The sequence below is a fragment of the Naegleria lovaniensis genome (genome assembly GCF_003324165.1).
Source record: "Naegleria lovaniensis strain ATCC 30569 chromosome Unknown tig016, whole genome shotgun sequence".
In the NCBI taxonomy this organism is placed as follows: domain Eukaryota; phylum Heterolobosea; class Eutetramitea; order Acrasida; family Naegleriidae; genus Naegleria; species Naegleria lovaniensis.
In genome coordinates, this window is record NW_025407838.1 from 312443 (window position 1) to 340320 (window position 27878).

General features: G+C 35.4%; 18 protein-coding genes across 18 annotated transcripts; 7 read left to right on the top strand and 11 right to left on the bottom strand.

The window, feature by feature from the left end:
* Window positions 1-18: 18 nt before the first annotated feature.
* Window positions 19-977, top strand: C9374_002687 (uncharacterized protein; the record flags this gene model as incomplete). Its single annotated transcript, XM_044692131.1, has 4 exons — window positions 19-223; window positions 284-473; window positions 529-863; window positions 922-977. The coding sequence occupies 4 exons, from the start codon at window positions 19-21 to the stop codon at window positions 975-977; spliced, it is 786 nt and encodes a 261-aa protein (XP_044550233.1).
* Window positions 978-1004: 27 nt separating this feature from the next.
* C9374_002688 (uncharacterized protein) lies at window positions 1005-2495 on the top strand (the record flags this gene model as incomplete). The annotated part of the gene is made up of 2 exons (XM_044692132.1): window positions 1005-1339; window positions 1397-2495. The coding sequence occupies 2 exons, from the start codon at window positions 1005-1007 to the stop codon at window positions 2493-2495; spliced, it is 1434 nt and encodes a 477-aa protein (XP_044550234.1).
* A 452-nt stretch (window positions 2496-2947) lies between these two features.
* C9374_002689 (uncharacterized protein) lies at window positions 2948-3612 on the bottom strand (the record flags this gene model as incomplete). The annotated part of the gene is made up of 2 exons (XM_044692133.1): window positions 2948-3126; window positions 3228-3612. 2 exons carry the CDS (start codon window positions 3610-3612, stop codon window positions 2948-2950), a joined length of 564 nt encoding a protein of 187 aa, XP_044550235.1.
* A 925-nt stretch (window positions 3613-4537) lies between these two features.
* C9374_002690 (uncharacterized protein) lies at window positions 4538-7204 on the top strand (the record flags this gene model as incomplete). Its single annotated transcript, XM_044692135.1, has 1 exon — window positions 4538-7204. The coding sequence occupies one exon, from the start codon at window positions 4538-4540 to the stop codon at window positions 7202-7204; it is 2667 nt and encodes an 888-aa protein (XP_044550236.1).
* A 65-nt stretch (window positions 7205-7269) lies between these two features.
* C9374_002691 (uncharacterized protein) lies at window positions 7270-7716 on the bottom strand (the record flags this gene model as incomplete). The annotated part of the gene is made up of 1 exon (XM_044692136.1): window positions 7270-7716. One exon carries the CDS (start codon window positions 7714-7716, stop codon window positions 7270-7272), a length of 447 nt encoding a protein of 148 aa, XP_044550237.1.
* A 114-nt stretch (window positions 7717-7830) lies between these two features.
* Window positions 7831-8466, bottom strand: C9374_002692 (uncharacterized protein; the record flags this gene model as incomplete). The annotated part of the gene is made up of 1 exon (XM_044692137.1): window positions 7831-8466. One exon carries the CDS (start codon window positions 8464-8466, stop codon window positions 7831-7833), a length of 636 nt encoding a protein of 211 aa, XP_044550238.1.
* A 455-nt stretch (window positions 8467-8921) lies between these two features.
* On the bottom strand, window positions 8922-9349 carry C9374_002693 (uncharacterized protein; the record flags this gene model as incomplete). The annotated part of the gene is made up of 3 exons (XM_044692138.1): window positions 8922-9030; window positions 9166-9275; window positions 9347-9349. The coding sequence occupies 3 exons, from the start codon at window positions 9347-9349 to the stop codon at window positions 8922-8924; spliced, it is 222 nt and encodes a 73-aa protein (XP_044550239.1).
* Window positions 9350-9444: 95 nt separating this feature from the next.
* C9374_002694 (uncharacterized protein) lies at window positions 9445-13209 on the bottom strand (the record flags this gene model as incomplete). Its single annotated transcript, XM_044692139.1, has 4 exons — window positions 9445-11657; window positions 11786-11991; window positions 12051-12658; window positions 12718-13209. The coding sequence occupies 4 exons, from the start codon at window positions 13207-13209 to the stop codon at window positions 9445-9447; spliced, it is 3519 nt and encodes a 1172-aa protein (XP_044550240.1).
* Window positions 13210-13439: 230 nt separating this feature from the next.
* C9374_002695 (uncharacterized protein) lies at window positions 13440-14108 on the top strand (the record flags this gene model as incomplete). The annotated part of the gene is made up of 1 exon (XM_044692140.1): window positions 13440-14108. One exon carries the CDS (start codon window positions 13440-13442, stop codon window positions 14106-14108), a length of 669 nt encoding a protein of 222 aa, XP_044550241.1.
* A 62-nt stretch (window positions 14109-14170) lies between these two features.
* Window positions 14171-14808, top strand: C9374_002696 (uncharacterized protein; the record flags this gene model as incomplete). The annotated part of the gene is made up of 2 exons (XM_044692141.1): window positions 14171-14457; window positions 14514-14808. 2 exons carry the CDS (start codon window positions 14171-14173, stop codon window positions 14806-14808), a joined length of 582 nt encoding a protein of 193 aa, XP_044550242.1.
* A 230-nt stretch (window positions 14809-15038) lies between these two features.
* Window positions 15039-15452, bottom strand: C9374_002697 (uncharacterized protein; the record flags this gene model as incomplete). The annotated part of the gene is made up of 1 exon (XM_044692142.1): window positions 15039-15452. The coding sequence occupies one exon, from the start codon at window positions 15450-15452 to the stop codon at window positions 15039-15041; it is 414 nt and encodes a 137-aa protein (XP_044550243.1).
* Window positions 15453-15518: 66 nt separating this feature from the next.
* Window positions 15519-16682, bottom strand: C9374_002698 (uncharacterized protein; the record flags this gene model as incomplete). Its single annotated transcript, XM_044692143.1, has 4 exons — window positions 15519-15875; window positions 15946-16029; window positions 16150-16326; window positions 16617-16682. The coding sequence occupies 4 exons, from the start codon at window positions 16680-16682 to the stop codon at window positions 15519-15521; spliced, it is 684 nt and encodes a 227-aa protein (XP_044550244.1).
* Window positions 16683-16778: 96 nt separating this feature from the next.
* C9374_002699 (uncharacterized protein) lies at window positions 16779-17438 on the bottom strand (the record flags this gene model as incomplete). Its single annotated transcript, XM_044692144.1, has 1 exon — window positions 16779-17438. One exon carries the CDS (start codon window positions 17436-17438, stop codon window positions 16779-16781), a length of 660 nt encoding a protein of 219 aa, XP_044550245.1.
* A 592-nt stretch (window positions 17439-18030) lies between these two features.
* Window positions 18031-20316, top strand: C9374_002700 (uncharacterized protein; the record flags this gene model as incomplete). The annotated part of the gene is made up of 1 exon (XM_044692147.1): window positions 18031-20316. One exon carries the CDS (start codon window positions 18031-18033, stop codon window positions 20314-20316), a length of 2286 nt encoding a protein of 761 aa, XP_044550246.1.
* A 136-nt stretch (window positions 20317-20452) lies between these two features.
* C9374_002701 (uncharacterized protein) lies at window positions 20453-21110 on the top strand (the record flags this gene model as incomplete). Its single annotated transcript, XM_044692148.1, has 2 exons — window positions 20453-20639; window positions 20734-21110. The coding sequence occupies 2 exons, from the start codon at window positions 20453-20455 to the stop codon at window positions 21108-21110; spliced, it is 564 nt and encodes a 187-aa protein (XP_044550247.1).
* Window positions 21111-21253: 143 nt separating this feature from the next.
* On the bottom strand, window positions 21254-22603 carry C9374_002702 (uncharacterized protein; the record flags this gene model as incomplete). The annotated part of the gene is made up of 1 exon (XM_044692149.1): window positions 21254-22603. One exon carries the CDS (start codon window positions 22601-22603, stop codon window positions 21254-21256), a length of 1350 nt encoding a protein of 449 aa, XP_044550248.1.
* Window positions 22604-22917: 314 nt separating this feature from the next.
* C9374_002703 (uncharacterized protein) lies at window positions 22918-24397 on the bottom strand (the record flags this gene model as incomplete). Its single annotated transcript, XM_044692150.1, has 2 exons — window positions 22918-23957; window positions 24187-24397. 2 exons carry the CDS (start codon window positions 24395-24397, stop codon window positions 22918-22920), a joined length of 1251 nt encoding a protein of 416 aa, XP_044550249.1.
* Window positions 24398-24417: 20 nt separating this feature from the next.
* Window positions 24418-27464, bottom strand: C9374_002704 (uncharacterized protein; the record flags this gene model as incomplete). Its single annotated transcript, XM_044692151.1, has 4 exons — window positions 24418-25070; window positions 25302-26453; window positions 26624-27005; window positions 27207-27464. 4 exons carry the CDS (start codon window positions 27462-27464, stop codon window positions 24418-24420), a joined length of 2445 nt encoding a protein of 814 aa, XP_044550250.1.
* Window positions 27465-27878: the final 414 nt, after the last annotated feature.

Genomic DNA, 27878 nt, shown 5'->3' on the forward strand with positions numbered 1-27878 from the left:
GAATAATATAACGAAAAAATGATTTCAAACAAGCCACCAACCATGACGCCCGCTTCCTCCATATCTTCGATTAACCACACAATCGGTGATCAGGAACAAATAATACAATTCATTTTGAGAATGTTCAAATGGAGGCAATTAGATTTCAAAGGAGCACTCACACAGATGGCTCAAATTATCATTTCACCGGATACAGTGTACAAGAACGCTAGAAATCGAAAATGTAGGTCATCGGAATTGATATTATACATTTATATATCTAATATATGGTAATTGTCTGTAGATATCAAGGATAGATATTCGAGAGATGATCCAGCTTTTGTAATATTATTGGCTATTTTCATGTTGATAATCGGATTAATCTATTCAATTACATTCCACAAATTATCATTATTTAATTACGTTTCCCTAATGTCCTACTTGTTCCTGTTTGACTTTTTATTCATTGGTATTTTCATATCGACGATATGTTGGTATGTGTTTTTTTCATTATTTAGGAACATACATTCGAATTTATTATTATTTTAGGCTTATTTGTAACAAGTTCCTTATTGATGCAGAGAGTGGTGGAAACAACAATCAAGAAAATGTGGAGTGGCTGTACAGTTTTGATGTTCATACCAACTCATTCATTCCAGTTTTCATTCTGCTCTATGTGGTTCAATATACCATGCTTCCGATACTTACAATGGACAATATTATTGGAACAAGTCTTTCTGCCTTGCTCTTCATGTTTGCATTTTCATACTATAACTATTTAACATTTAAAGGATATTTAAATTTGACTTTTATCAAAAACTCGGAGATATTCCTTTATCCTATTGCAGTTATCTTAGTGTTTACAGTTGTCTGCATTTTCACAGGTATGTACACTATTTAATGTTCATGAAATGACATGACTTGTGGCGCATATACTTTCAGGCTTTAATTGCACAAAGGCTGTGCTCTCAGTGTACATTGACCCCAAGAACAATTAATAAAGAACAAAAATGGCGAAAGAAAAAATGCGATCATCACTCTCTCTTTTTCTCTGCAACACTCTTTTCAAGACTTCTCAAAAGCAAGGCTTGATATCTTTATTAGCAATCCCACGAGGCTTGAAAGCATGTGCAAACATTGTTCATAGTGGTAGAGAGAAAAACAACACAAAGTTTTTGATAAGAAATTTCGCTTCGGAGCAATGTCGATCATTTTCCTCTTCGAGAACAGAGTATGAACAACAAAGAACAACAAATCCTTTCGAACAAAATCTTTTGGAAGGAATTACTAGTTTCTTAAAAGATACTCAAGAGTGCTTTGTTTCTGGAGATGCCATCCAAACACAAAAGAGATATGAACAGTAAGTGGGTCTAGATATTCCGATGTCATGTCAACTCAACATTGACTAAAATTACAGAATGTACAACACGTTAAACAAATCTAACTTGATGTCTTCACAAGATACAAAAAACATTATAGATGATTTGATAAAAACATCAGTTGAACATATTACACAAATTGAAAAAGTCTTTCAGAAAGAAAAGGAAAATATTATTTTCCCACTCTATAAAGTGTATTGGAAAGCAGCAACTGCTCTACAAGCAATCGGAGAGATCGAAAAAGCTCTCAAGCTCATAAGTAATTCCTTAGATATTGTCCCAAAAGACAATTCCGAAGAACTCCCTCAAATCAAAATCATCAAGGCTAGTATTCTCAACAGCATGGGTCTTCATGACCAAGCATTTGAACTGCACACAAAAGCAATTGCTGACATTGGACCAAAAGTCACATGGAAAAATGGCAGCGAAGCAGCCATTGCTTTTCATGAATTGGGAGAGTATTATTTAGGAGTTAAGGGTGAAACCGGAAAGGCTATTCAAAGCTTCGAAAAAGCTCTTTCTATTTGTGAAGGTTTTTATGGATGGACAACTCCTCAAACAACAAAAACAGCAATAATTCTCAGTAGATTATATTTGGAAACAAACAAAGTTGATTTTAGTATTATACTTGGTGAAAAGGCATTAGTAGGAATAGAATTGTTCCTTGACAGCTATGAGGCTCCATTCATCACAATTACTGGAGCCTACTTAGCAAGAGCGTATGAAAGAAAGGGCTTTTTACCATTCCAACAGTCTACTATTACAAAAGTTTACAACATACTAAGAAGGAAAAAAGCAGAAACTGATGCTCAAACTTACATGGAGTGCGTTTTCAAGCTAGAAAATATGATGGGTTCATGCAGATTCCTTCAGGGACATTTGAAACTTGCTGATCAAACCTTTTCCAAGTTGGATCAACTTGCTGAATCCGTTATGCCTGAATGGCTCAAGAAAGACCCTGAAGAAGCAAAATTTGAATTGGCGTACATGAAATATTTCAAAGGAGTGTGCAAGATTGGATTGAAGGAGACAAGTGCTGGTGTTAAAGAGTTGGAACAAGCAAAGGCAATCTTTTTGGGTATTGAACGTGAAGATTGGGCCAATAACTGTGATCATTACATAAACACTTCCAAGTGAATGTATTCGACTTAATGATTTCGTACGACAGGCTTTTGTCATTACGCAAAGAACCATCGCCAACAAACAATTGTTGATGTGGTTGAACGTTCCAATGATTTGTTTAGTGAAGGTATTTACAAAATTGATACTCACAACCACTTGTTTTCTCGGTTATCCTCTTGCATCTAGCAGCTATACAATTACAGACAAATTTTGGCGCCAAAGTTCACTCAAATTTGAGAGTTTACCAACTTGCAGCAGCTTTAAAAACAAATATCCTAACATCAAAAACTCATGCTAAAATTTGTCTGAGCTTATAAATTCAAATCAAATCTGAAAGTTGGGAACTGAGTTTAGTAAATTTAAGGTAGAATTAGACTGCCAGCGCTAACAACAACAATCACGAATTTTCATTTTGAAAACTCGATCATTATAATAATAATACACAATTTGTAATTTCGCGAAATGCCTTATTGTAGAGGAGGTGGAGGTGGAATGTTTCCAGTACTATCATCACCAATTCCAGTCAGTAAAGGAGGAGGTCCATTGAATGGCATTGGAAGTCCCATCAATGGCACAAGTGGTATCTCCATAGATCTCACAAACGAGACACAATGTCCTTCCCTGGCGTGCCTTTCCAATTCTTCTACTGTATGAACACGAAACACAGTTTTTGAACAAGTTGGACAAAATTTGTCAAAATATGACTTGAGTTTGGAATATCACTGAGTTCTGTCGCTTGTAACGGACACTTGTAGATCCATTCACAATTTTCAATAGAATCCATTTCGAAAGGATTCACACCTTCAACATCTATTTCATTGAAACTTGAATAGAGTGGAGATGTGTTTCGAAGAACAAGTGGTAGTGGTGGTGGAGGTGGAATTGTTCCTTCTTTTTGATCTGAAATTATTGTTAAATGTTTTGCTGGTCTCAATAATTGATTTCTAAATAAAGTCGTTTTTCGAATCTTGTCTAAATGTAGAGAAAGTGGCAATAATTGTGGATGATATAAATTTAAATGAGCGATACGTCTACGCAATACATGCATCCAATTGTGAATTTTCATGTTGGCATATTCAAAACGAGGAAAATATCGACAGACATGAAATTTCCAAATTAATTGTTGAACCATGACGAAGGATTCATCTTGATGTTCCATTAATTCATCTTTTTTATATTCAGATGCTAATTCTTTGGTCTTCAAGAGATGATTACGTGTGTATTCATCTTCCTTTCCAAAGAATGGAAGTTTTGGGAAAAATTTATATTCCCACCAAACAAGGAAAGAAATTGAACTCGTTTTAGATTTTGATTAAAGAATAATTTGAGAAGAATTTGATGAGTTTGAGAAAAGTGGAATAAATCTGGAATGGCAAGAAAGGTACCGATGTGAATATGAATTTCCGTTGGAAGTTGTGACAACAATGGAGATGATGATGATGGAGAGTGATCTATAGATGATGACCATGAGGAATCTAATTGAAATTGTTGAATTTTTTCTTTGATAGGTCTATTTTTGAGAGTTAGTCTAGAAACATGGTTCGCAAGTTCATGTTTGACAATTGACCTTGAAGACAGAATAAAAGCTTCTTCCACCGAAACTTGTCAATTAATGGTCAAAGGTTTATCAATCTCTCCTTCCGTCATTTGAAGTCTTCTGGTTGGATGATTAAATTGTAGTTATGAAGCTTGCAATGCTTTAGTCAGCTCCCCGTTCACCAGTCAACCACAAAAACTCTCCTCAACCTGTTTTTGTTCCAACATTTTGTGTTTGGCCGGATTACAAATCCTCCGCTTCAACCGAAAGCTGGAGTGACTTCTGAGTTGTTATCCTGCCTTGGTCCAACATAAAACTTTGTAACGGCTTTACAACGACGACCTAAAGTTTTAAAAAAAAAATACCAAAACAACAACTTTCTGCGATCATCATCACCAACAACAAAAATGTCTGATAACGAAGGATCCGACTATGAAGATCACGAATTGAAGAAGAGGAAGAGGAGGAAGAAGAAGAAAGCTACGAACCATCACAAAAGAAACCCAAATCAGCAGCCAGCATGTTCATCGATGATACTGCGCAAGAAGATGATGAAGAAGAAGAGGAAATGGGAGAAGAAGACTTTGAGCACGAAGCTGCTGCATATCGTAAACCAACCGCTGTTTCGGAGCTTCCTCAGCCAACCGCACCAAGACGAAAAGACGTTATTGCTAATCTTGAAAGAAAATATATCGGAGGAGGTGATGAGTACGAAGATGAAGAAGATGAAGTATACAACACCGCAGTAAGAGCCACCCAAAAACAATCAAACCTACCAACACCCGAAGATCCAAAGCTATTTTTGGTGAAGTGTAAACAAGGAAAAGAGAAGGAAGCAGTTTTCACTCTGCTACAAAAACATTTTAACTTGAAGAATTCTCCTGTGAAGAAGGATCGTCTTCAAATTACATCAGCATTGTATATAGAGGGTTACAAAGGAAAAATTTATATTGAAGCTCTTAAAGAACTGCACGTAAAGCAAGCTATTCAGGGGCTGAGTCATCTTATTTTTGAAAATGGTATCAAGTTAGTACCTTTGAAGGAGATGCCTGATGTTTTGAATATCAACCAATTGTCAACAAAGTTAAAGGATCTCAAAATTGGTGACTGGGTAAGAGTAAAAAGAGGTACATACAAAGGAGATCTGGGTAAAGTTGTTGGCTTGGATGAAGCCAGAGGTTTATGTCAAGTAACTCTCGTTCCAAGAATTGATTACACAGGACAAAACGTAAAGCGCCCACCACAAAAGTTATTTGATAGAGAACTTCTTCCTCAGTCTGAACAAGACAAAGTAGAAGATTTAAGAGATAATGGAGTTGTTTATCAAGGTAACAGATTCCAAAACGGATATTTATACAAACAAATTCACCTCAAATCATTGGACACAAAGAACATTGAACCAACAATTGAAGAAATCCAAACTTATTATCAACATGAAAATCCAAGCAAAGCAATTTCTCTTGCAAGAAAAACGTACTTTAAGAGAGGCGATCACGTTAAAGTTGTTAAAGGCGATTTGCGAGGAATGTATGGTGTAGTTACCAACGTAGACGAAGATTCTCAACATGTAACATTTATTCCAAAGAATCAAGACATTCAGACTCCTCTCGTTTTTCCAAGCAATCAACTTCAAAAACACTTTACTGTTGGACAATTTTGTAAAGTTATTGGCTCAGGAAGCAAGTGGGAAGGAGAGGCTGGATACATTGTTAGTGTCAACGAAGACGATGACACTGTTGTTCTTTATAACGAGGTTAAGAGATGTGAAATGACAACATTTATCAACGAAATTCAAGAGACAACAACTGTTGCTACCGAGGGCAAAGTTGGTAACTATTCATTGTTTGACATGGTTCGTCTTGATACTCAAACAATGGGTGTCATTGTGAAATTTGATTCCAATAAGAATGCTGCAGACACCTTGGTACATATTGTTGACAACAATGATGCGGTTCGATCTTTGAAATTACAAGAATTGGGAAGAAAACAAAATACCAAAGCGGGTTACAAAGCTCCTGATAAGAACAAACACTTAGTTGGTATTAGCGATACCATTAGAGTTGTTGATCCAACGTCTGTACATTTTGGAAGAGAAGGAGTTGTTAAACAAGTGTTTCGAAAGTTCCTATTCTGTTGCTCGATTGACCTGATTCAAAATGCAGGTATTTTTGCTGTGCCATCCTACCACTGTGAATTGAGAGGAGCAAGAAATAGACAAATTCTTAACTCTCAAACTTCTGGTGCTGCAGGTAACACTACAAATAAGAGAGGATTTGTCTTTTCCAAGAGAAGAAGAAGTCATCCATGGACCAACAAGACAGCCATTATCACAAAGGGACCATACAAGGGATATTTAGGTATTGTCAAAGATGCAACAGACACAACCGCTCGTATTGAATTACACTCACAAAACAAGATTATCAATGTGGACATTTCCTATGTTGATATCAAAGTGGATGGCGCTAAACCAAAGGAACGCTTTTCAAGTGTGGCAACTCCTTATCACAGTTCAGGGGCAACCACACCTTTCCACTCAACCAGTGCTGGTATACCATCCACGCCTTGGGACAGAGACTCTTCAAAGACACCTCTTCACACCTCTATGGGTCATGAGACACCACTTCGTCCTGAAACACCATCTCTTCGTCATGGCGGTGGCGATGCTTGGAATCCTCGTAAACCAAATACTCCAATGCATGACTGGCAAGATAGTGCTCCAACCCCTGGTGCTTCAACTCCACATGAATCTTACACGACTCCAGGTGTTCACATGAGCAATCCAACACCTGGTGGCGCTACTGCCATTACACCTGGTGTTGAAGGTTATGGATATCATCATACTCCAATTACACCAGGTCTTGGTGCCTCAACTCCTCATGACTCATATACCACTCCAGGTGGTCAAGCAATGGGTGGAGATTACTCTGGTTATGGATCTGTATTGACACCTTCTGTTTCTACACCTTATGGAATGAACCCAACAACACCAGGCATGCATCATCCAATGACTCCTGGAATGAATATTTATGGTGCTGCAGGAATGATGCATCATCCGATCACTCCAGGTGTTGTGACTCCAGGAATGAACCCTGTGACTCCAGGAATGAATCCAATCACCCCTGGAATGATGCATCCTATCACTCCTGGTGCCAATCCAATCACTCCTGGCCATCATGATTATGAATAATTCGTAACTTGCAGTAATAATATTCTTGTACATTTTGATTCCAAAAGATGAAATAATTTAATTTACTAAGATAAACTAGAGTTCGTTGCACTCAACTGATTACCATTCATCCAAATCACAACATCAAGAGAATCAAGCTCAACAAGCACCACGTCGTCATCGATATGTGAATTGCTCATTGCACGTTCAGCAATTTCCTTATTTCTCAACATTGCTTTTTTTTGAAAGGCTGACGTTGCCATAAAATCATTCTCCAGATCGAGCTTTGGAAATAGCACAGTTCCGTTGTTAAAAGGGTTATGTGCGTCTTGCGAGACTTTAGCGCTTGAAAGAAGATCATTTCCGATGACGGCGTCTTCTTTGTCATTTATTTCGTCGATATTGAAGTGTTGCGAAAATAAATTTCTTCTTGTAGTTCCTGTAAGATCCATTTTCCAACAATACGTTGTGTTTGGTGAATTATTTTGAATTTCTGTATTGTTGATGATTACATGTTTGAATGAAGCAGACATCAATCGAAATTTTTTTTAGTAGATGTAATTTTAATTTAGTTCAACAGCTCTCCCAGAGACAACATTCTCGTCCTAACAACATGAGTTTTATCGCTTGTTGCTTCTGTTGTTGTGTTAACATGATGAATAGGTGGAGAGAAGTGCTTTGAATCTTTGTTCCTTTAGAAGAACTCTTATAGAAAGGGAATAATCTCGTGGTAGACTTTCAAGCTTGAATGGGACGAATTCCAAAGAAGGCGAGAGTTTATGTACCTTATTTTGTAATTTTGACGCATGTGGGTGGGAGGGTTGTTGAGTGAGTGGATTTATGGATGTCTTATTACACAAGAGATGTGTTAGAGTGTTAGAGGTGTTGCTATTCGTAACGAGTTGTGGTGCAGAGGAGAGTACAACCAAAGAAGGAGACGAACAAGTCGAGTTGTTCAACGTCATTGGTTGAACACTTGGAATGAGTGTATCATGGCACATTGCAGAGATGTTCTTTTGCGAACACCTTAGGGTGGATGGTTGGGGATTTGAATGGAGTGGTTGTTGTACATGCCATACCAATGCGTTCACTCTTTGAGTGGTACTAGTCATTTGATAGTTTTTACAGCTCTTCCAATGAAAGAAACATTTGGAATCACATGACTTGCTTGTCTTGGCAATTTTACATGGTACTTTGGCAATATAATCATGCTGGAGAGGATTTGTCGAGTTGTGTTCATTTGGGGCAAGGTCACCTTTGTCGTTTAAAGTATGAGAAGGCATATGGTACAAAATGTTTTTTTTTGAAATTGGTAATTGAATGGCATCTCCACATGTGATCGACAAGTGATTTTAAATGTTGTCAAGCTCAAATAATGAATGAACGTTTAAGTAAAATGTTCTACTAGAAATACCATTCATGCCAATAGAGATACATTTATGAGCTTGAGTAGAATATAAGAGGAATGGTTGGAAGCTATTAAAGTTCTTGGCGTTATTGCGAGATACGTGACAGACAAATTCATGCAGCTCATTTGTGGTCAACTCACATTTTAATCATGTGGCAAAAAATTACTCATAAAGGCAATTTCGAAACACGAGTGAAAATGAAGGAATAATGTCTATATATGTGACGCAGAGTAGGTCTTTGTTTGAAAGGAGTTATTGTTTGTATGAAATTTTCTTTTGAATTATTCATGAATATTGTGATAGGTATTAAATAAGTAACTTTAATAAATTTACTCGGAAAAGAACAGTAATCGCATTGCCATGAAGATGCAAATTAGAGAAATCCAAGGGCTTAATCGTTCACCCACTCGGGCACATTTCCAAAATATTCCAACAAATCTGATTTACAAAATTTGATATCAATTTCATGAATTATTATTATGGTCATCACAGAAATTTGCAAGTAGAAGATTTAAAAGAATATTATTATCATAATAATTAATATTTTAACAAATTATTATTCATCATCCATACCCTTGTTTCCGATCATCAAGCCAACTGGCCTTGTACGCATGAATATAAGCACTCGTACAAATGAGTAATACCACACTCAGTATCAGACTTTCAAAATTAAACAATGCACTCTATTCCGAATCCATTCAGCACAATAATGAGATCAGTGTGATCCGATGAAGACCAATTGATCAACACATACCATGATTATTCAGAATAATGTATTTTTTATAGAGTTGTTTTGCAACAAAATCGTGTCAGAATCATTGAACGATCGTTGCATGATGCTGTTACTAATTATTAATATACTTTTGTTAACTCACGTGGTTTGAATGTTTTCAACATTAATGAAAATAACACCACAGGTAACGAAGAAAAAATCTCAGAAAGACCAGCCAATGCAGGAGGTATGGTCACACCCAATACAGGAAACAAAGCTCCAGCTGCCAATGGAATTCCAATCAAGTTATAAAAGAAGGCCCATGCAAAATTCATCTTAATTCTCTGAAAGGTTGTTTTTGATAAATCCAAAGCGACAAGAACATCTTTCAAATTACTCTTCACTAACACCACATCTGCTGTTTCTAAGGCAATATCACTTCCTGCACCAATGGCCATACCCACATGTGCTGCTGCGAGAGAGGGTGAATCATTAATTCCATCACCAACCATACATACGGTTCGTTGTTGTTTTTGATGATGACTCGTTGTCGTATTCGAACAATATTGAAGTTCTTTCACTTTTTGTGCTTTTTCTGCAGGTAACACTCCTCCCATGAAATGATCAATTCCAATTTGAGAAGCAATATATTGAGTGGTACGAGGATTATCTCCTGAAATCATCCATACTTCAATTCCACGTTGTTTTAATTCATGGACCACAAGAGAGGCTTCTTCTTTTGGAGTATCTGCTAATGCAATCATTCCAATGAGTGTTGAGTTGATGGCTACACATACCACTGTTTTTCCTTCATTCTCTAATTGATGAATTCGTTCTTGGAATGATGATGGAGGAGGACATGTCTTGGAATGTTCTAAAATAAAATCGAAATGACCAGCAGCGACCGAGTAGGAATGTTCTTCTTCTTTGTAGGAATGTTCTTCTTCTTTGTGGATGTGAGAATCGGTTGCAAATGTATGGATCAATGAAACTGAACAAGTGAGACCTTTTCCAGGTTCAGCCACATAATCTGTTGGATTCGATAATGAAATTTCCTTTTTCAGTGAATGAACATGTTCAACAATTGCTTTTCCAATAATGTGTTCACTACCCATTTCAGCACTTCCAATGACTTGTAAGAATTTTTCTTCACTCCATTCCAAAGCATGTTCTTCTAAAATTTCAATGTCTGTCACAACAGGTTTTCCATGAGTGACCGTTCCAGTCTTGTCAAAAATAATGCAATTCACTTTGTGACACATTTCCATGACTTGCCCACTTTTAACCAAGACTCCAAATTTAGCAGCCATTCCAATACCAACCATTACAGCAGTTGGAGCTGCCAAGCTAATTGCGCATGGACATGAAATCACCAAAATGGCCAATGCAAACTGTAAAGCAAATGTAAAGGGATGCATATGTTCTGGAATTTGTAACACTTGAGAATAGGCAAGAGAAATCCACAATGCAAATGCCAACGCAGACAAGATCATGATAATTGGGACAAAATACGCACTCACAGTATCAGCAATTCTTTGAATAGGTACTTTTGAAGATTGTGATTCACGAATGAGCTTGTCAATGGCTGCTAGTGTATTTTCTGAGGCGATTTTTGTGACCTTCATAAAAATTGTTCCATTTTGATTGATGGTACTTCCGAATACGGAATCATGGACTCTCTTTGGCACAGGCATCGATTCACCACTAATCATGGACTCATCCACACTTGTTGTTCCATGAATGACAATACCATCGGTGGGTATTCTTGATCCAGGTAACACTTTGAGAATGTCGCCTCTTTGAACTAAATGGATATCAATTTCTTCTTCAATGAGTGGTTCTTGAGGATGATGGTTGTGTGCTGTTGTTGTTGTTTGAAAATGGTCTGAATGTTCGAGTAATTGAGAAACACTATTACTGAGTGACTTGGTATGAATCCATAAGGCTCGATTCACTTTCAATTCCATCATTTTCGATAACATGTTCGAGGTTTGTCCTTTTGCAACCATCTCTAAAAATCTTCCCAAAATGATAAAGGTCAATAACATGGCACTCGTTTCAAAGAATACTTCAGCATGATAACTCTTCAAGAAAAATGCAACCACCACATTGACCACGGAATAGAGATAGGCTGTTGTCGTAGAAAGCATTACCAGAGTGTCCATATTCGGTTTTCTTGCATATCGTAAGGCTCTATAGGCTGATAAATATAAAGGCTTTCCGAAATAGAATTGAATGGGAGTGGCCAATAACCAACACAGTAACACGCTTCGATTTAAGCCTTGTATAATCTCTTGTTCCAAATAGGCATCCAATTCATGCATCATGGGTACAACAAAAACAAGTAACATGACTGGACAACATAATCCAAAACAAATCCATAAATTCCTCTTCCAAACCTCAATTCGGATTGAATTGCTGTTGAAGCCTGAGAATTCTCATTGGTATCATTGAATAAGGAGACTGAGAGGCCATACTGACGTGAAATGAAATCTTTCAAAGAACGAGCACCTGTTTGATCAGGATCATAATGAATGGTGAGTATTCTCTTTTGAGAGTCGTAAAAAGAGCCTGAGAGAGCTTTTGGAAATTGGTCTTTCATACCTTGTTGAAGAAGAGTGATTTGTTGAGGTGCGACCTCCTGAAGGAAATAATAAGAGACAATTGAAGTGTTTGTCATGGAACTGCTATCACCATCATTGGAACCAGCAAGAGGATTAACTGCTTTCGAGTAGGATATCCTAACCTTTCAATATGTTCAATAATTTCATCCTCTCCAATGAGTGAGGAATCATAGACAATTCGTGCAGAGTTAGTAATGTCCATGACTCGAGCTTGAGAAATTCCCTTTCGCTTGAGTAAGGTCTCTTCTACCATCGTGGCACAATCAGAGCAATGTAGTTGTTGGACTGTGAGATGAAGAATGGTCAACTTTGAATCTTTGATATGAACTGCTATGGATGATTCATCACAGTCTTGGATTTGAGAAAGGTGTTGCATAGTGGTGGACTTTTTTGAACATTTCCCACTGGTGCAACATGAGGATGTTTCTTGCAGTGGTTTTGAGCAGGTTGTTGTTACTTCTGAAAGATTCATGGAGGCCTTTTTACAACAAGATTTGATACATCCGCTACTCATGCTTGAGGTGCTCGTAGTAGTGGCGGTGAGGTCTATCTGGTTTGTTTTTGTGCAACCTGACTTGGTGCAACAGTTGCTAGAGGATGGGACAGTAGCTCCATTCGAGCAACAGGTCTCCTCTGAAGCCTCCTCAGTAATAACGGCTTCATTCTTCACAAGTTCTTCTTTCTTCTCTCTCTTACTTGTTGTCTTGTTTAAAACAGAGAGAGTGATAGTCTTGGTATTGAGATTACGTTTTTTGAAAATGTTTGGTTTTTAGCAGCTGTTGTTGACACCGATCGAGTTGTTTCAGAATCGCAATTGGTTGAAATTGTTTGTTGAGAATTATTTTGATTGTTGTTCTGACAGCATCTTGGTCCTTCCTCCTTTCCGTCATATCCATGGCAAGTTGTTTGAGTTGTTTGCTGTTGTTGTTTGGATAATTCCTTTTCATTGTCACTAACTCTACAACAATTATTTGAGCAATTTGGTCTTGATGGGATAATCTTCAGTTCGTCCTCTTTTATCTTTCGACAACATGATTTTGTACATTTAATTTCGGTGTCTTCAAATGTTGAATCATCTCTAGTGGTAGTTCTTGATGCAATATTTGGTCTTTCGGCACAGAGATCGTTTATCGCTTCTTTACTCCGTTCATAAGAACAAGAGGCTTCTTGGTTGCTCGAAAATTTTTCATCTTCGGTAATTGGTTGCGTTTGTTCATCTTCAGTATTCTGAAGGTCCAAAGTTGCGGTCAATAATAACGGACGTAATAATGGGTCCTTCATGGTGTGTTGTTGTTTTCTTTCTCATGAAATATTTACCGAACCGACACTAACTTCAGATTTGAACACAAATTTGAGACAAAATTTCACCATTATTTCACTGCTGCATACAAGACGAATAAAGACAAACATGTGACACCAACCACATCAACAATGAATATGGACCAAACAAAATCGACATTGCGGACCACTCTCCCATGTAATTCCAGAGTGAAATGAAGGGACAAATAAAAATGAAAAGAGTCTCTCAAGATGATACCGTGCAGATAAATTCGGAAACTCCCTCATCTCAAACAACATTCAATTCTCATACAGAAAATTCTCAATCATCGGAATGTGTTAATTCAAAAAAACAAAAATTAGAGGAATTCGAATCGTCTTATCTCTATGATGCATATCATCAAATCATTCCCCATAATCCACAATATAGATATTTCCTTGAGCATGATATTTTCAGAATTGTTTCAAAATATTTTCCAAATTTAAGACAATTGAAACAGGACACTCCTGTTCCCATTCCTAACTCCGACCAAGATTTAGAAATGATGGAACATGTTAACAATTCTGACAACAATAATTCACAACTGATGAACGAAAAAGTGAAAAATATGGAAAAACAACGCTATACTGTGCAGAGACGAATTGCATTCTTATTAATCGATCAAGTGTTTAAGCAGCCCAACCATTGCTGCCCGTTCTGTTGGCTACCCATTAATTATTGTGTTTGTAAAACCTTTATATATGCATGGCGAGAAAATTCTCATTTGAGATTTAATGATCCAACATTGAATTTAGAATATAGCAAGCATAATAAGCCTACTGACTCTCAAATTCGAGAAATGTTGGAAATTGTAAAGCATTCTGAACAACCTCGCCTCTTCAACATTCAGAGCCATATTTGAAATTTATATTGTTGATGCATACGAAGGAGTTTTTTAGGAAATCCAATACTGGTAAAGTATTAATGGATACACTACCAGACGGATTTGTTGAAATTTATTTAGTAGACGTGGAAGAACATGAAAGAAAATTTTGTGAAAAGTATCATCTCAAACCAGGTGACACTTTTGATGACAATTTAACATTTTTACTATTCCCATCAGATGATGCCTATGATTTGGATGAAAATTTTATAAAATCTATTAAGGAAAAGCAAGAGAGGTTGTCCTCATCGCTTAAGGCTCACTCAGCGGACACTTCTCAAAAACAACCTAGAAAGCCCATCAATTTAATTTTAATAGACAGTACTTGGTATGTTGGGAAATATCAAAATTGTTTGTGAACTCACCTAAAAACGATTTATTTAGGCAACAAGCGAAACATGTACTAAAACGATTATGCCAGAAAGAAGCTTTGCAACGTGCAAAATTTGATCAAAGTAAGGTTGTGCATCTCTATGAGCAAAAAGAACCAATTTTTAACTCTCTAAGGAAACAAACAGAGAAAGACAGAACCTCAACCCTGGAATGTGCCTTGCTATGCATGTTTTTATTTGATTTATACAGCAATGAGTTCAGCAAACCATTAATTCATAACTTGAAAACATTGGTAGTATTAATGCACAAGATGTGTCATAAGGCATTGGATCTACCCAAGCATTAATTCATGTACCTTCTTTCGTATTGTATGATTCGATCGCTCCTGGCTTGAGTCCTTGCAAAATTGTCAATGTTTTACACTTGTTGTTGATTTGAATATTCAAAGAGCAAATTAAACATTTTCTGTTGCCAATTCTGAAGAGTTCTCAATAAACACCTTAACAAACACTCCATCTTCGTTCTGATGAGTTGGAAATACATGGACAAATGTGTTGACTGCTACAGGTCTTAATCTCACTCTCTCATCGTCATCAAAAAAGGGCTCGTAAATAATCGATCAAAGAATGAAGGAGAGCTGTTTTCCTTTGCCGAAGAAAAATTCATGGAATTTGTATCATCTCTGTTGGCTCTTTTAGAAAATAATTTTTCTATTAAATATCTAATGGGTGAAAATCTAGATCCGAAAATAATATAGCTGCCAAACAAACTCACACAAATGTACCAAAATATTTTCCATAAAGATTTAGATTCGGGATTGGTGGTTCTATTATTATTTGAATATTGAGAGTTGTCATTGGTATCAGCAGTCGTGTAAATTTCGTTCTCATCCTCTGAGGATACAATTTGTTCCAATTCATCCTGTTGGCTTGAATGAAATTGTTGAGATGAACGAGGATGATTTCTCCGCTGAGAATTGGATGAATGCATTTTTTTGAATGTGTTTGCATGAACACACTACAATGACATGTCAAATTAATTGTTAATCAATAATTTTTAATAATATTCATCATCAGAGTCACGATTTGGATCATATTTACGAACATATTCTTCTTCTTCTTCCTCATCATCATATGGTTCTTCTTCAGCTGGTTGCTCCTCTTCATCCTCATCCTCTACTTCATCTTCTTGTTCATTGTGTTGAACAGCAGCATTGGATGCATTTTCAGATTGGGTAGTATTGGTTGCACTACTTTCTTGTAATTTGCTTCGTTGTTCCAATTTTTCTTGTTTCACTTTTTCAATGATGGAAATTTTTTCTTGTTTGGCTTCTTCTGAGAGAACTTCTTCTGGGAATTTAGTTTTAAATTCCTCAATCATTCTATTGACTTCTTCTTGATCGACATGAGGTGGCTGTATTTAAATTGTATGGAACACCCAGAACAGTATTAATTTCTTTTTAAAAACAAAGTATTCCACTTACGTTTGGTCCTCCCTTATATCCTGCTTGTTGCAATTCAGTTAAAAGTCTTTCCTCTTCAATCCATTCTTCAACGTCATCAAAGGTCTATTTGAACAAATGTTATGAATGGATCATTGAGAGTTTACAAATATTCAGAAAAGTGTTCAATAGTATTCAAAAAGTATTCAAATTAATTTCATCATCATTGTCAATTTTAAAACATACTCCAACAAATTTAGTGTCCACAAATACTTGTGGTAAATCGTGAATACCTCCATTAAATTTCAACATTTCATGAATCTTTTCTGGAACAATTCCCAAATCAATAACAGTGTATTTCACTTGATTGCTATCAAGAATTTGTAATAAAGTTTTACATTTTGATGAACGAGATCTAATGGCCTATACAATTGTGTAATGATGATGTGATGATGAAAATGTTTAAATGATTCATTGAATAATGTTTCATGAAAAAAAATTATTTGTGTGATGAAAGCGAGAGAGTACAAATGATGTGTGATATATCCGGATGATGTGATGATCATTGAGTAATAATATATGAGAGTATATTTAATGAGGAACATGGTGAGTTGATTGATCCGATGAAAGAGGATGAAAATATTTCCATATAATTGCAAATGATGATGTGGTCAACTCGAGAGTTATCTTGTTTCACAACTGATAAAACATACTGAAATGTAACTAATATACACAAAGAGTTCTCCTCTCTTCACAGTGGTTTGGGTGTTTGCAGACATTTTTTTGATGAGTGTTATTGACAAGTGACAACCCAATAACAATTTTAAAAATATTAAGGATTGAACAATAAATTTCCAAATAACTGTCACAATAAATTATTTATTCTTCTTTTGTGGTGGTTCTTCCTGAGCAATTTGTTCTTGTTGTGAAATTTCTTCACCTACAATATTTTCACTTTTAGAGGTTGTAGAAAATGACGATCGTTCTTCGCTGGGTGCTGTAGTTGCCTCAGAGGTTTCATCCCATTCACTATCCCTCTTTCTTTTCAGTACCGATGAATCATTGGATGATTCTGAATTTAATTCTGCTTGTTGATCAAGTTCTTGCGTATTTAAATCTTCTTTAATTTCTTGTAATTCTTCTCTTGTTGTGGTGATTATGGGAGGTCCTTCCTTAAAGCACCAATCTGCTCTCACTATTTTGTTTCCGAATTTATGTTTTTCATTGAGTGCATGAATAGCTTGTTGAGCCTCTTCTCGGGTTTCATATTTTACCAGAGCATATCCAATGGGATATCCTGTTCGACGGGATAATTCATAATGAAGTGAAATAACTCTTCCGTAATCGGAAAGTACATCTTTTAGAGTATCTTCTTCGGTGTTGATATCAATATTGGAAAGAAATATAACAAATCCTTGAACACTTTCTATGGGTTGAGTTGCTGATGAAGAGGCTTGATCATGATGGGAGGAAGAACTTGCCAATTTATGATCATGTCGATGATGATGGTGGTGATGTGAGGTTTGATGAAGCATTTTTTTCTTGTTTGTTTCATACAAGATCTTTGCAACAGCAACCATGCCCATGAGGATTTGTCGTTCCTACTAATCCTTCTTTTTCGAAAATTCGTTACATGGTCAAGTCCATAGAAAGGGAGATGACCTACCATGAATCTGTGTCCTATTAAAATTTTAATGGCTTGGAGTTCTCTGGCAAGTTGGAACCAACATGAATTGGTAAACTTCAAATTTCTATGTGAAATAATATGTTGTTGATCCTGAAAAAAAAGAGTGGAAGGAGATTTTTCAAAAATCAATTTGGAGAATCTCTTGTTATCTTCATAAACGCCATCTTACAAGTCGTCACTTGTTACAAGATATTATCATCATCACGTTTTCAACAACGAACAGCAACACAACCGTTCGGATTCATCAGCTTCGGATTGCAAGCCATCATCAAGCTTTTAATTTCAATATTTTTGAGGTTGTTGTGCTGGCTTTTGCCTCTTTCATTTCGGGCGACTTTCGATTGAGAAAACGTTAATTGTTCTAAACAATTCACTACATTGACACACACTACTCTACGTGCAACAATTTTCATTTTGCAGTAGTGTGTTTTATCCATACCATGTCTTCATCATTATTCAATAATAACAATCAAAACGCCAAATCAGGCGAAAATCAGCAAGGCTCTTCTTCCGAAGAAAAATTGATGAACCATCATCATTCTGAAGATGATACCTCTTATCATTTGGAAATTACCATCACCAGTAGTAACACGGGTACCATGGTTCAGAATGTTTTTACTTCCTCCTCTTCATCAAGAATATTAATGCACCAAGATGAACCAACAACGACATCTTCCGCTGAGTTGTTGCCGAATACAGTGTTGGACCCATCCAACACACTCTCTTCTTCCGATGATAATAACATGCCTCCACCTCCTCCACGAACGAGCTTCTTCAGTGGTAATTTTCCTTCTCTATTGATGAACCACTCTTCATCCACCCTTGTTCCTCAACAAACTCCATCTCATGTTTTTTATTTTCAAAGCGGCAATAACGGAGCCTTGTTTCGCTTCATTCCGCTATTTGAAATGATTCAAGAATTGGTCGATGGTGAGGAATGGAGAAGTGTCAAGTTGAGTAGTGAGAGACCTACAAAGACCACACCAAACTTGAATAACAGAACATCAAGTCGAGAGGAAAACCAAATTATGGAACATGTCAATTTCGTTGAGGGAATGGAAACATCCTCTCCTCTAAAAAGAAAAAGATGTGATGACTCTTCTGAAACCATGGTTGCATCTTCTTGCGAAATGACGAGTAGTGAGTCATCCGAAATGACAAGTAGTGAGCATACACTAGCTACCAATCACTCGAACAACAACACCTCCCTTTCATTGTCCTCTCCTTCCAACACAATTACTGACTCTACTTGCGTGAAAAAAACAAAATTTTCATGCATGAACTTTGATGACCTACCCATTCATATTCGACGACATATTCTAGGTTACATCTACGTTCCATTTCAAGAATGCTTCTTTTCATATCCAATTTTGCACTTGAATATTCAAAGAATGTTTGGAAGATTTAAAAATGATCCTTCCCGCAAAATTTATTTAATTTATTCAAGTTTAGGAATGAAATTGAAGGATCAAATTGGTCAATCGACACCCATGTACAGAAGTGCAAAAGATGTCAAGTTACTCATTGATCCAAAAGTTAGCAATTTGAATTTCCTTTCTGGATTTACAAGTTTAGAGAAATTAAGTCTCTATTTAACGGATTGCAATTTCTTAACCTTATTAGAAAAACACTCTAAAATATTACCAAAGATTACCTTTTTAAGCTTAATTTTATACAAGGACTTCTCTGAGTATCATTATAGAGAAACGTTTTGCCAATTAACCAATTTGAAAACTCTCGAACTATTCTCTGACCTTGAACGGTTTTCCATAAAAGGAACTAAATTTAACTTGCCTCCCAATCTGACCACCCTAAGATTGCTAAATTATGAATTTATTGATTTTGCATGCATTTGCCATAACGCTCAGATAACCTCTCTAACCGTGGTAGATTCATGCAATTTAGCAAATATTGACCAAATTTCTAATTTAAGAAATTTAAAGAGACTTAAAATTAACGAAGAACAAACCTTTGATGGACAAAATATTGATTTGAGTGCAATTTTCCAGTTAGACACTCTCGAACGATTATCTCTTCCTCTTGTTTCATTTAAATATCGATTAACAGGATTGAGAAGTTTACAAACTTTAAGAATTTACATTGAAGACGCCACTTTACCACAAATTGAGAATTATGCCAATTACATTTTAGAATGTACCACATTGAAAAATTTGAAATTTGAATTTGCAGATGATTTACCTCACAATGTTCAAAATAGATTTATTGACATTATTTCTCAACATCCTGCCATTGAGAGTTTACAATTAATTTGTGAGAACATTACCGATGATCAATTGGTGAATTATTTTTTCAATAAGAATGAACGTAATGTTCGATTTCCATCACTCACTGCTTTGGATATTTCCCTGTGTGATGATTTGAGTTTAATGCCATTCCGATATCTACTCGAGAGAAATGATTTAATATTAGATCATTTCAAGACCATTAAATTACCTGCTCATTTGGTATCTTCGGGTGTCGATGAATGCCTCAATGTATTAATTCCTTCCATTTCATTTGTTGGAGGCGATTCCGCATTGAGTAGTAGTTATGATTTTGATTTGGCTGATTTTGATGATGATGATGACTCGACCACGAATGAGGATGGAGAGGATGATGATGACGACTCGGAACTGCTGTCTGAAATTTTATCCACTACGGCAGCGGCGGCAGATTTTTTACCAGATTCGTCCGATGATGAGATTTTGGAGCGTTTTGTCATGTAAAGGCTGGAATGAGTGTTCAACTCTCATTTACTCTCTGAATACTTCATTGAGACATTCCTTAATAAACTTGAGCAATTCACTGGTAATAATTATTATTTGTTTGGATTTTGCAAACTCACTGTCGTTGAACTAAAAAATGTCTGCAAACAAAGACGATAGTAAAAAGAGAAAATTAAATTCCGAAATGAAAACTCAAACAGCAGTTGAATCCAATGTTGAAGATGAATGGATGTCTGATGATGAAAATCAAGATAACACGAATTGTTTCGACTCGTCGGAAGTACCAATAGAAAGTAATGTTATAAAACCATTTCCGATTCAATGTGAGTTTCAGAGTTAAATATCTAAATAATCATGTTAATAATTGTCGGCATTCACAAAATGATCACTTTTAATTTTGAAATTTAATTTTATTAGATAAATTGAAAAAGAGGGCACCAACAAAAGGCAACTCGATAAAACGTAATGATATTTATGTCTCAAGAAAATCCAAATTTCATGCTCTCTTCTCGAGAGGGAAAACGTTATTGGAACAAGGATCATCTTTTCATGCAACTAATAGTATACAAATTCATGGACTAGGTGCAGCAATTACAACAGCCATTGATTTGGCACTAGCTTTACAACAATATTTTGGAGGTCCATCCCAACTCGATTTTAACATTACAACTGAAACAGTGCCCTTAGTGGATGATTTTTACACAAGAGATATGGATGAATATTATCGAGGAAGTCAAGTACGATTTAATTCTGCCATCCATATTGTGTGTACTCGAGTGCCGAGAAAGAAGTAGTTATGTGTCTTGGAGAATTTTGATTTTCAAATAAATGACAATTCTTCCTTTCTCTAGATTCCAGTATTATGCTAACTTTTTTGGATCCACACGAGTGTATTTATTTAAATATGGTTGTGAAGCAATTCAAAACTGAACCGAGTTTAATCCACATAATTATTGGTGTTTGGTATGACAGCACCCAAGATTTGTCCAATAGCTAGACCCGTGAAGGATCCCAACACAATTCCAAATAATAAAAAGAATGTCATGAGCGTACCAGCAACTTCCTTTTCATGATCATCAACCAAAGAAGGACCATACATCATGCACAACGATGACAAGTATCCATTGGTCAATGCAACCAAAGCAGTAGCCAACAATGGTACTGCATCATTAAAAGCTTCCAATCCAACAATACTTGGTTTGTACATGAAAACAAATAATGGAAGAATTAAAATACGAAGCAATACTGGAATTGGAACAAATTTTCGATTGAACATAATAATCCAACGTGGAGCAGTTCTTCCAATAAAATCAAAAATGTTAAAAGTCGTTCCAATTAAAATTGGTAACCAATCTTTCATCTCTGTACCCTTGTACCATGTTGGAACAGAAACAGACAAACCAGGGAACACACCAATGGTAACCACAAACACAGTCATGACCATCAAGGCTTGCACCCAAATCTTTTTAAAGACTGAAAAAACAGAAGGCTTCTTTGCTTGTGTGGGTTGAACCAATGTAGAAATTTCATCATAATTCTCAGAATTTACACTTGTAGTATTCTTTGAACTATTCGCCTTATTCAAATAATATTGAGTGAATGGCATTCTCATGACAATGAAAAAGGTCACAATACATGCTAAAATGACCAATGCACAAACAAAGAAATAAACAGCAGCACTTGTAGTCATGATTAAAATTGGAACATGTTTTCGATTCTGTTCAATTGTTAATTTAGTAACAATTCTCAAGAATGAACATGCTACTCCAGCCACACCATTTCCAGACATGACTGCAGTAATATAACTGGAAGGTAACATTCCAGACATACCAAATATATTTCCTTGTAACACTGCAGTACATAATGCACTCAATACAATCAATAGAATGGTCACAACAAATCCAGGCGTGCCATTCACACCACTATATCCTAAAATAGGTACAGCAATGAGTACCAGTAGAGTCACTACAAAACTTGGATACATTTTCCATGCCATTGGTATTTTAGGAGATAATTTAACCATTGCCAATACACCTAACAAGTTTGGAATGGAATACGCAACACTAAAATAAAGCATTGTGTTATCTCCATAGAGAGCTGAAAAGTAATCAGGTGCTGAAATGAATGCATTCCATGGAAAGAGAACACCCACTCCTTGAAGGAGGAAAATGAAAAAGACGATATGGAATTTATCTTTGGGTGGTGCTGAAAGATCGGAAGCACTTAGTGGAAGTTCTGCTAGGATGGCTTTTTGTTCACTCATGGTCGTTGTGTCCTCCTCCTCCATGTTGTAGAATTTATTTGTTGCTATATTGTAGAAATATATGATATATTGTTGTGGTTGTTGTTGTTGGATAGGTTCAAAATGATGGAATTGAACCAATTATAATGATGATGAGATGATGAGAGTGAGGATAAATGAAAATCAATACGATTGTTCAATTTTTTTCATCAAGTGGTCCGAGACTGTTTGTGCCCGAGAGAGAGATTCACAATTTTTTTGAAAACAATAAATGCATCCGTGAACTCCGGACAAAAATCCACCTGTGTTCGGAGTACCCTCGTGCATGCACAGACATAGAGAATGCATTCTTCTCACCGTTATTTATTTGTCGACTTGTTTCTCTTCATGGTTGGTGAGTCCTGATGAGAGAGTTGTTGTTGTTGTTGAGAATAGGTCATACCATGTTGTCCAACACTCGTGTTGTTGTTGTTGCTACTGCTACTCGTTCCACCTCCAAAAAAGGATGAAAAGGCTCCAAATCCAAGACCACTCGTAGCACCACTCGTCGTAGTTGTTGTAGTTGTATTATAATCATCTCCTCCACTTCCTCTCGATGAATCAATATTATGTTTGATTGAAATTTCAACTAATTTATCACTCAATAATTGAATTTGATGTTCATAATTCAATTTAGCACTTGCATAATCTTCTTGAGCATTTTCTAATTGTAAATTGAGATGAGAGAGTTTAGATTTCAATCGTTCTTCATATTCTTGAGCTTTTTCTAAATCCATAATTGCTTGTTGATATTGAATTCGGTATTGAAGAGTCTTTAAATCACAAACTTCAATTTGTCTCAACAAGTATTCAATTTGTTTTGAATATTTTCGTTCTAATTCTCGTTCTCTTGATAATTCTGAATGAGTAAAGAAGAGTGTGTTACTGATATTACTGTTATTACTACTGTTATTGCTATTACTACTATTACTGTTATTATTACTACTAGTGCTATTAGAAATTATATTCGAATCATTGGGTGGTGGTTGTTGAGGTAAAATGATCCAATTTGGTTGTTGAGAGGATGATAGTGTCGTCATTTCTATAGTCGTGTTCATGATCGATGAATCATTAGGAGGGAGAAGGGTGGTAGTGGTTGATATGGGTGGTGGTGGTGGTGTTATTATTGATGGATGTTCATTCAAGTCTTCAACATGATACTCATTGGAAGAAGAATTCTTCACCAGTGATTCAACACTATGGTGTTGTTGGTCGTCATGATCATTACAATGACCAATAGTAGTAGTAGTAACAATAGTAGAAGGATGAGAAGGAGGTTCATCATCATGACACTCTTCATTCTCTCTTCTTTCATCATGATGACTTGTTTCAATTCTCTTGATTTCATTTCTAAAAGAGTCTTCATGGAATCAATTTGACTTCTCAAATCATGAATGGTCTGACTTGAGAAGATTCTAAAAGTTTCAATAATATTCTCTTCTTGGGATGGAGATGGTAATAACATGTTAGAATGATCATTCTTGACAATCATTTGATTCCAATCCTTTCTAAATTTCTCTTCCATTTCTTTCATTGTTCTATGAGAGTGTTCAATTTGTTGAATCAAATCACGTTTTTCAATTTCATACTGTTCTTTTTCATTTTCAATTGTTGAATTTGAGATTGTAATTCGAGTAATTTGGATTTGATATATTTGATATCTTTGAGAGTATATTCATGGTTTCTGTCGTCGTCATGATCATCATTGTTCATGGCAATAGTATTATTGTTACTGCTGTTACTGCTGTTGCTACTGAATATATTGGTATTACTACTACTACCAATGTGAAACGAGTTCATATATCGTTGAGATTCTCGATTCAAATACTGTTGACTTTCTTCATCGTATAGTAATAACAAGAAGAATAGTAGTATGGAGTATCCAAGATATTATAGGCATCATTATCCATGGTTGGCAATGGATGGTCATGATGAATCATACTATAACGACCATCACTACCATCACGACCATCACGACCATCACGACCATCATGACTCTGAATCATACGATACGGACCACTTTGACCAGAATAATTCACAATATTTCTCACATGTGTGACCTTATTGGTTAAAATACTTTCATAATCGACCAATGCACCTCTTGAATACAATTGATCATATTGTCTTTCACAATCCATTAATCCTCGATGAATAATAGTCATACTCTCATATAATAATACAATGGATTTCAAAGATTTGATTAATTTCTCATTAATATTTTTGATGGAAGGTGAAATGAAATTCTTAATATTTTCTTTCAATAATAAATTAGAAACAATTTCAGTGTAATCTTTCAATGCATCTCCAATGTGTTTGACAAGTAATTTGAATTCTTCACGAATTGAAAAGTTATTGAAACAAGTACTATTGACATGATGATTCGATGATGATTTCAATAACTTGTGAATAAATTGTTCACCATGAGAATAATGATCGACAGAGAGAGAAGACAAGTGTTGTTCATTGTTGGAAACTGTTGCGAATGGTGGTTGTGTTCATGTGATGGAACTTGTAACAAGGATGTTGTACTATTCGTATTATTGGAATCATTCAATGATGCATTAAGAGTCATTTCCATACTACTACTAGTACTACTACCAGTTGTATGGCGAATAGAAGAAGCACTAGTACTATTACTACTCGTAGCAGTAATTGGACCACTTGTACTACTACTACTGACATGACCACTACTAGTACCACCCACCACTAGTACTATTACTACTACTACTAGAATGATGATCCTCATCATGACTCGTCATTAAAAATACACGACGTATCTTTTTCTCATCTCTTCTCAAACTCGTCTGTATGGGTACATAATTTTCAATTTCCAAAACTCTCACATAGAATGTATCAATAAATAGAATAAATTTGTCATACAAGTATAAGAGATATTTCAATGAACGAGTAGCCATGGTATTTCTCATAAATATACCATCTTCAAATTCTGAATATTCATCATCATCATTGTCATTACCATCAGTCATGTCTAGAGAGGTAGTAGTAGTACCTTTGAATGTATGGTTCAATGAAGAATCCATAGTAGTACTACTACTCGAATGATAAACTTCTCTCAATTCACATTCCTCTTCTTGTGAAGTGACTGTCAAGTACAATAAACATTTTCGATTATATTTCAATAAATCTTTCACAGTAGAAAAGAGAGTATGTAACAGAGAGGTAGTGTGGTGTGTGGTTATGATAGTATTGGAATCAATTTGTACATTTCCACTACTCTCATCCATCCTGATGCTACTATTATGATTACTTATATTATTATTATTACTACTACTACTAGTATTATTATTATTACTGTTACTATTACTAGAACTATTATTACTAATACCACTATTAGTACTAATACCACTATTCATACTACTATTACTTGTACCACTACTCTCATGAGTACCTTGATCTTTGATACTTTTTGAATACCATTCACATTGTTTGATAATTTTAGAAAATAAATTAGGAAATGTGGACATGTCGATTTGAGTATTCATTTTAGAATTAATAAATCTCAACAGTGGGGATTGACTAGTCGTGAGTTTGTTCAAATGTTGAATCTTTTGTGGAATGTATAAATAAGTACTTGAAATATTCTTGGATAGATTATTTAAAATAGATGTTAAATTATCTAATAATTCAATTTCTAGAGGATTTCTTTTACAATTTGGAATATTCAATAAATTGAGAGAATCTATTTTAGTATCATCGAATAATATCTTTCGATCAATATAATTTTCATAATAAATTAATTTAGAATGTTGTTTCACTGTAAAATTACGAATCGTATTTTCTGAATCTTTTCTATTTCTAATTTCTTGTTTTAAATTTCTCATCTTGTCTTTCATGGCTTCCTTGTCATTGTAAATTTTTTAGAATTCTCATCAATGGCTGATTTCAAAGAATGAATGGTCGAATCTTTTCCATAAATGGAATGCTGTAAATCGCTAATGGTATGTTTAAATTTAGCCATAGTCTTTTCATGTTCTTGTTTCAATTCAAATAAATGAATATGAATACCTTCATTTTCTTTGATTTTAGACTCTAATTCTTCTTTTAAAACTTGTAATTCATTGTACATGGATGAATTATTCGAAGAGGTACCAAAAAAGGAAAAAGTGGAAGCATTGCCACCATGGATGGAAGGTTGATCATTTCCAGCACCACCACCAGAACCAGCACCACCAGCACTACTACTACTTGTTCCAAATAATCCTGAAAAGAATGAAGTACTTTTTCGATTCTTATTCACTTGTTCTTCAAGATCAAACATGAGTTGAGCCATTCTCTTTTCCAATCTTTGATTATTGAAAGTGAGAATATCATTTTCTTCAATTTTGTTTCGAAGTTCAGATTCTTTCTTTTCTAAATCGATTTGAGTTTGTTTCCATTTGGATTCTTCCTGTTTAAAGTGAGAGTGGAGAGAGTGGGACAAAAGTAGAATGGAATCGAGTGTGTGTTTAGATATGTATGTGTATATATATGTGTGTGGAATAAATTTCAGTAGTAGTTGTTGTTGAAGACACAAGTCATTTTAACAATAAATAAATATAAACAAATACATTTCCTTTTTGAATATATATTTAATCATGGTGAAACATACCTGATTGACAATCTTTTTCCACTTGTTATACTTTTGTTTATATTTTTGAAATTCTTTAATTAATTTTTCATATTTATCTTTAGAGAGTGCAACAATTTGCATGTTGGTATCGTCGTCACTTGTCGTTGTTGGATGACTCAATGGATCATGTTGATGACTAGTACTAGTCATGGAAAGTAATGGTGTTTGTTGTGGTGGTTGGGAATAATGTTCCGATGATTTGGAATGTTGTTGTTGTTTCAATGATGATGTTGTCATCGATGGTTTCATGTTGATTATAATTTCAAGATGAAATATATAATAATCGAAAACTTGTTCAATACTTGAGAATCAACCGTGTAATCAAATCATCAACACTCAACACACACGAGTGATCACCGACTGCAGTCGTTTTTCTGTGAATGACACCAGATTTATATTTATATTTTTTTAAAGGATTTTTTGAGTGCTCTTTTTTTTTGGTGAGTTGTCTGGAAACAAGAGTTTTTGATCCATCTCTGCTGACAATGTTATTTCTTAAACATCACACTGATATTTCATATGGATCTGTTGATGAATTCTTTAAAACATTCATTGTCAATTTCATAGACACCCAGATTCAAATAAGTCAAATTCTTCAAGGATTCACTCGTGGCAATAAATTTGATACCTTCATTACCAGTTCTATTGTCA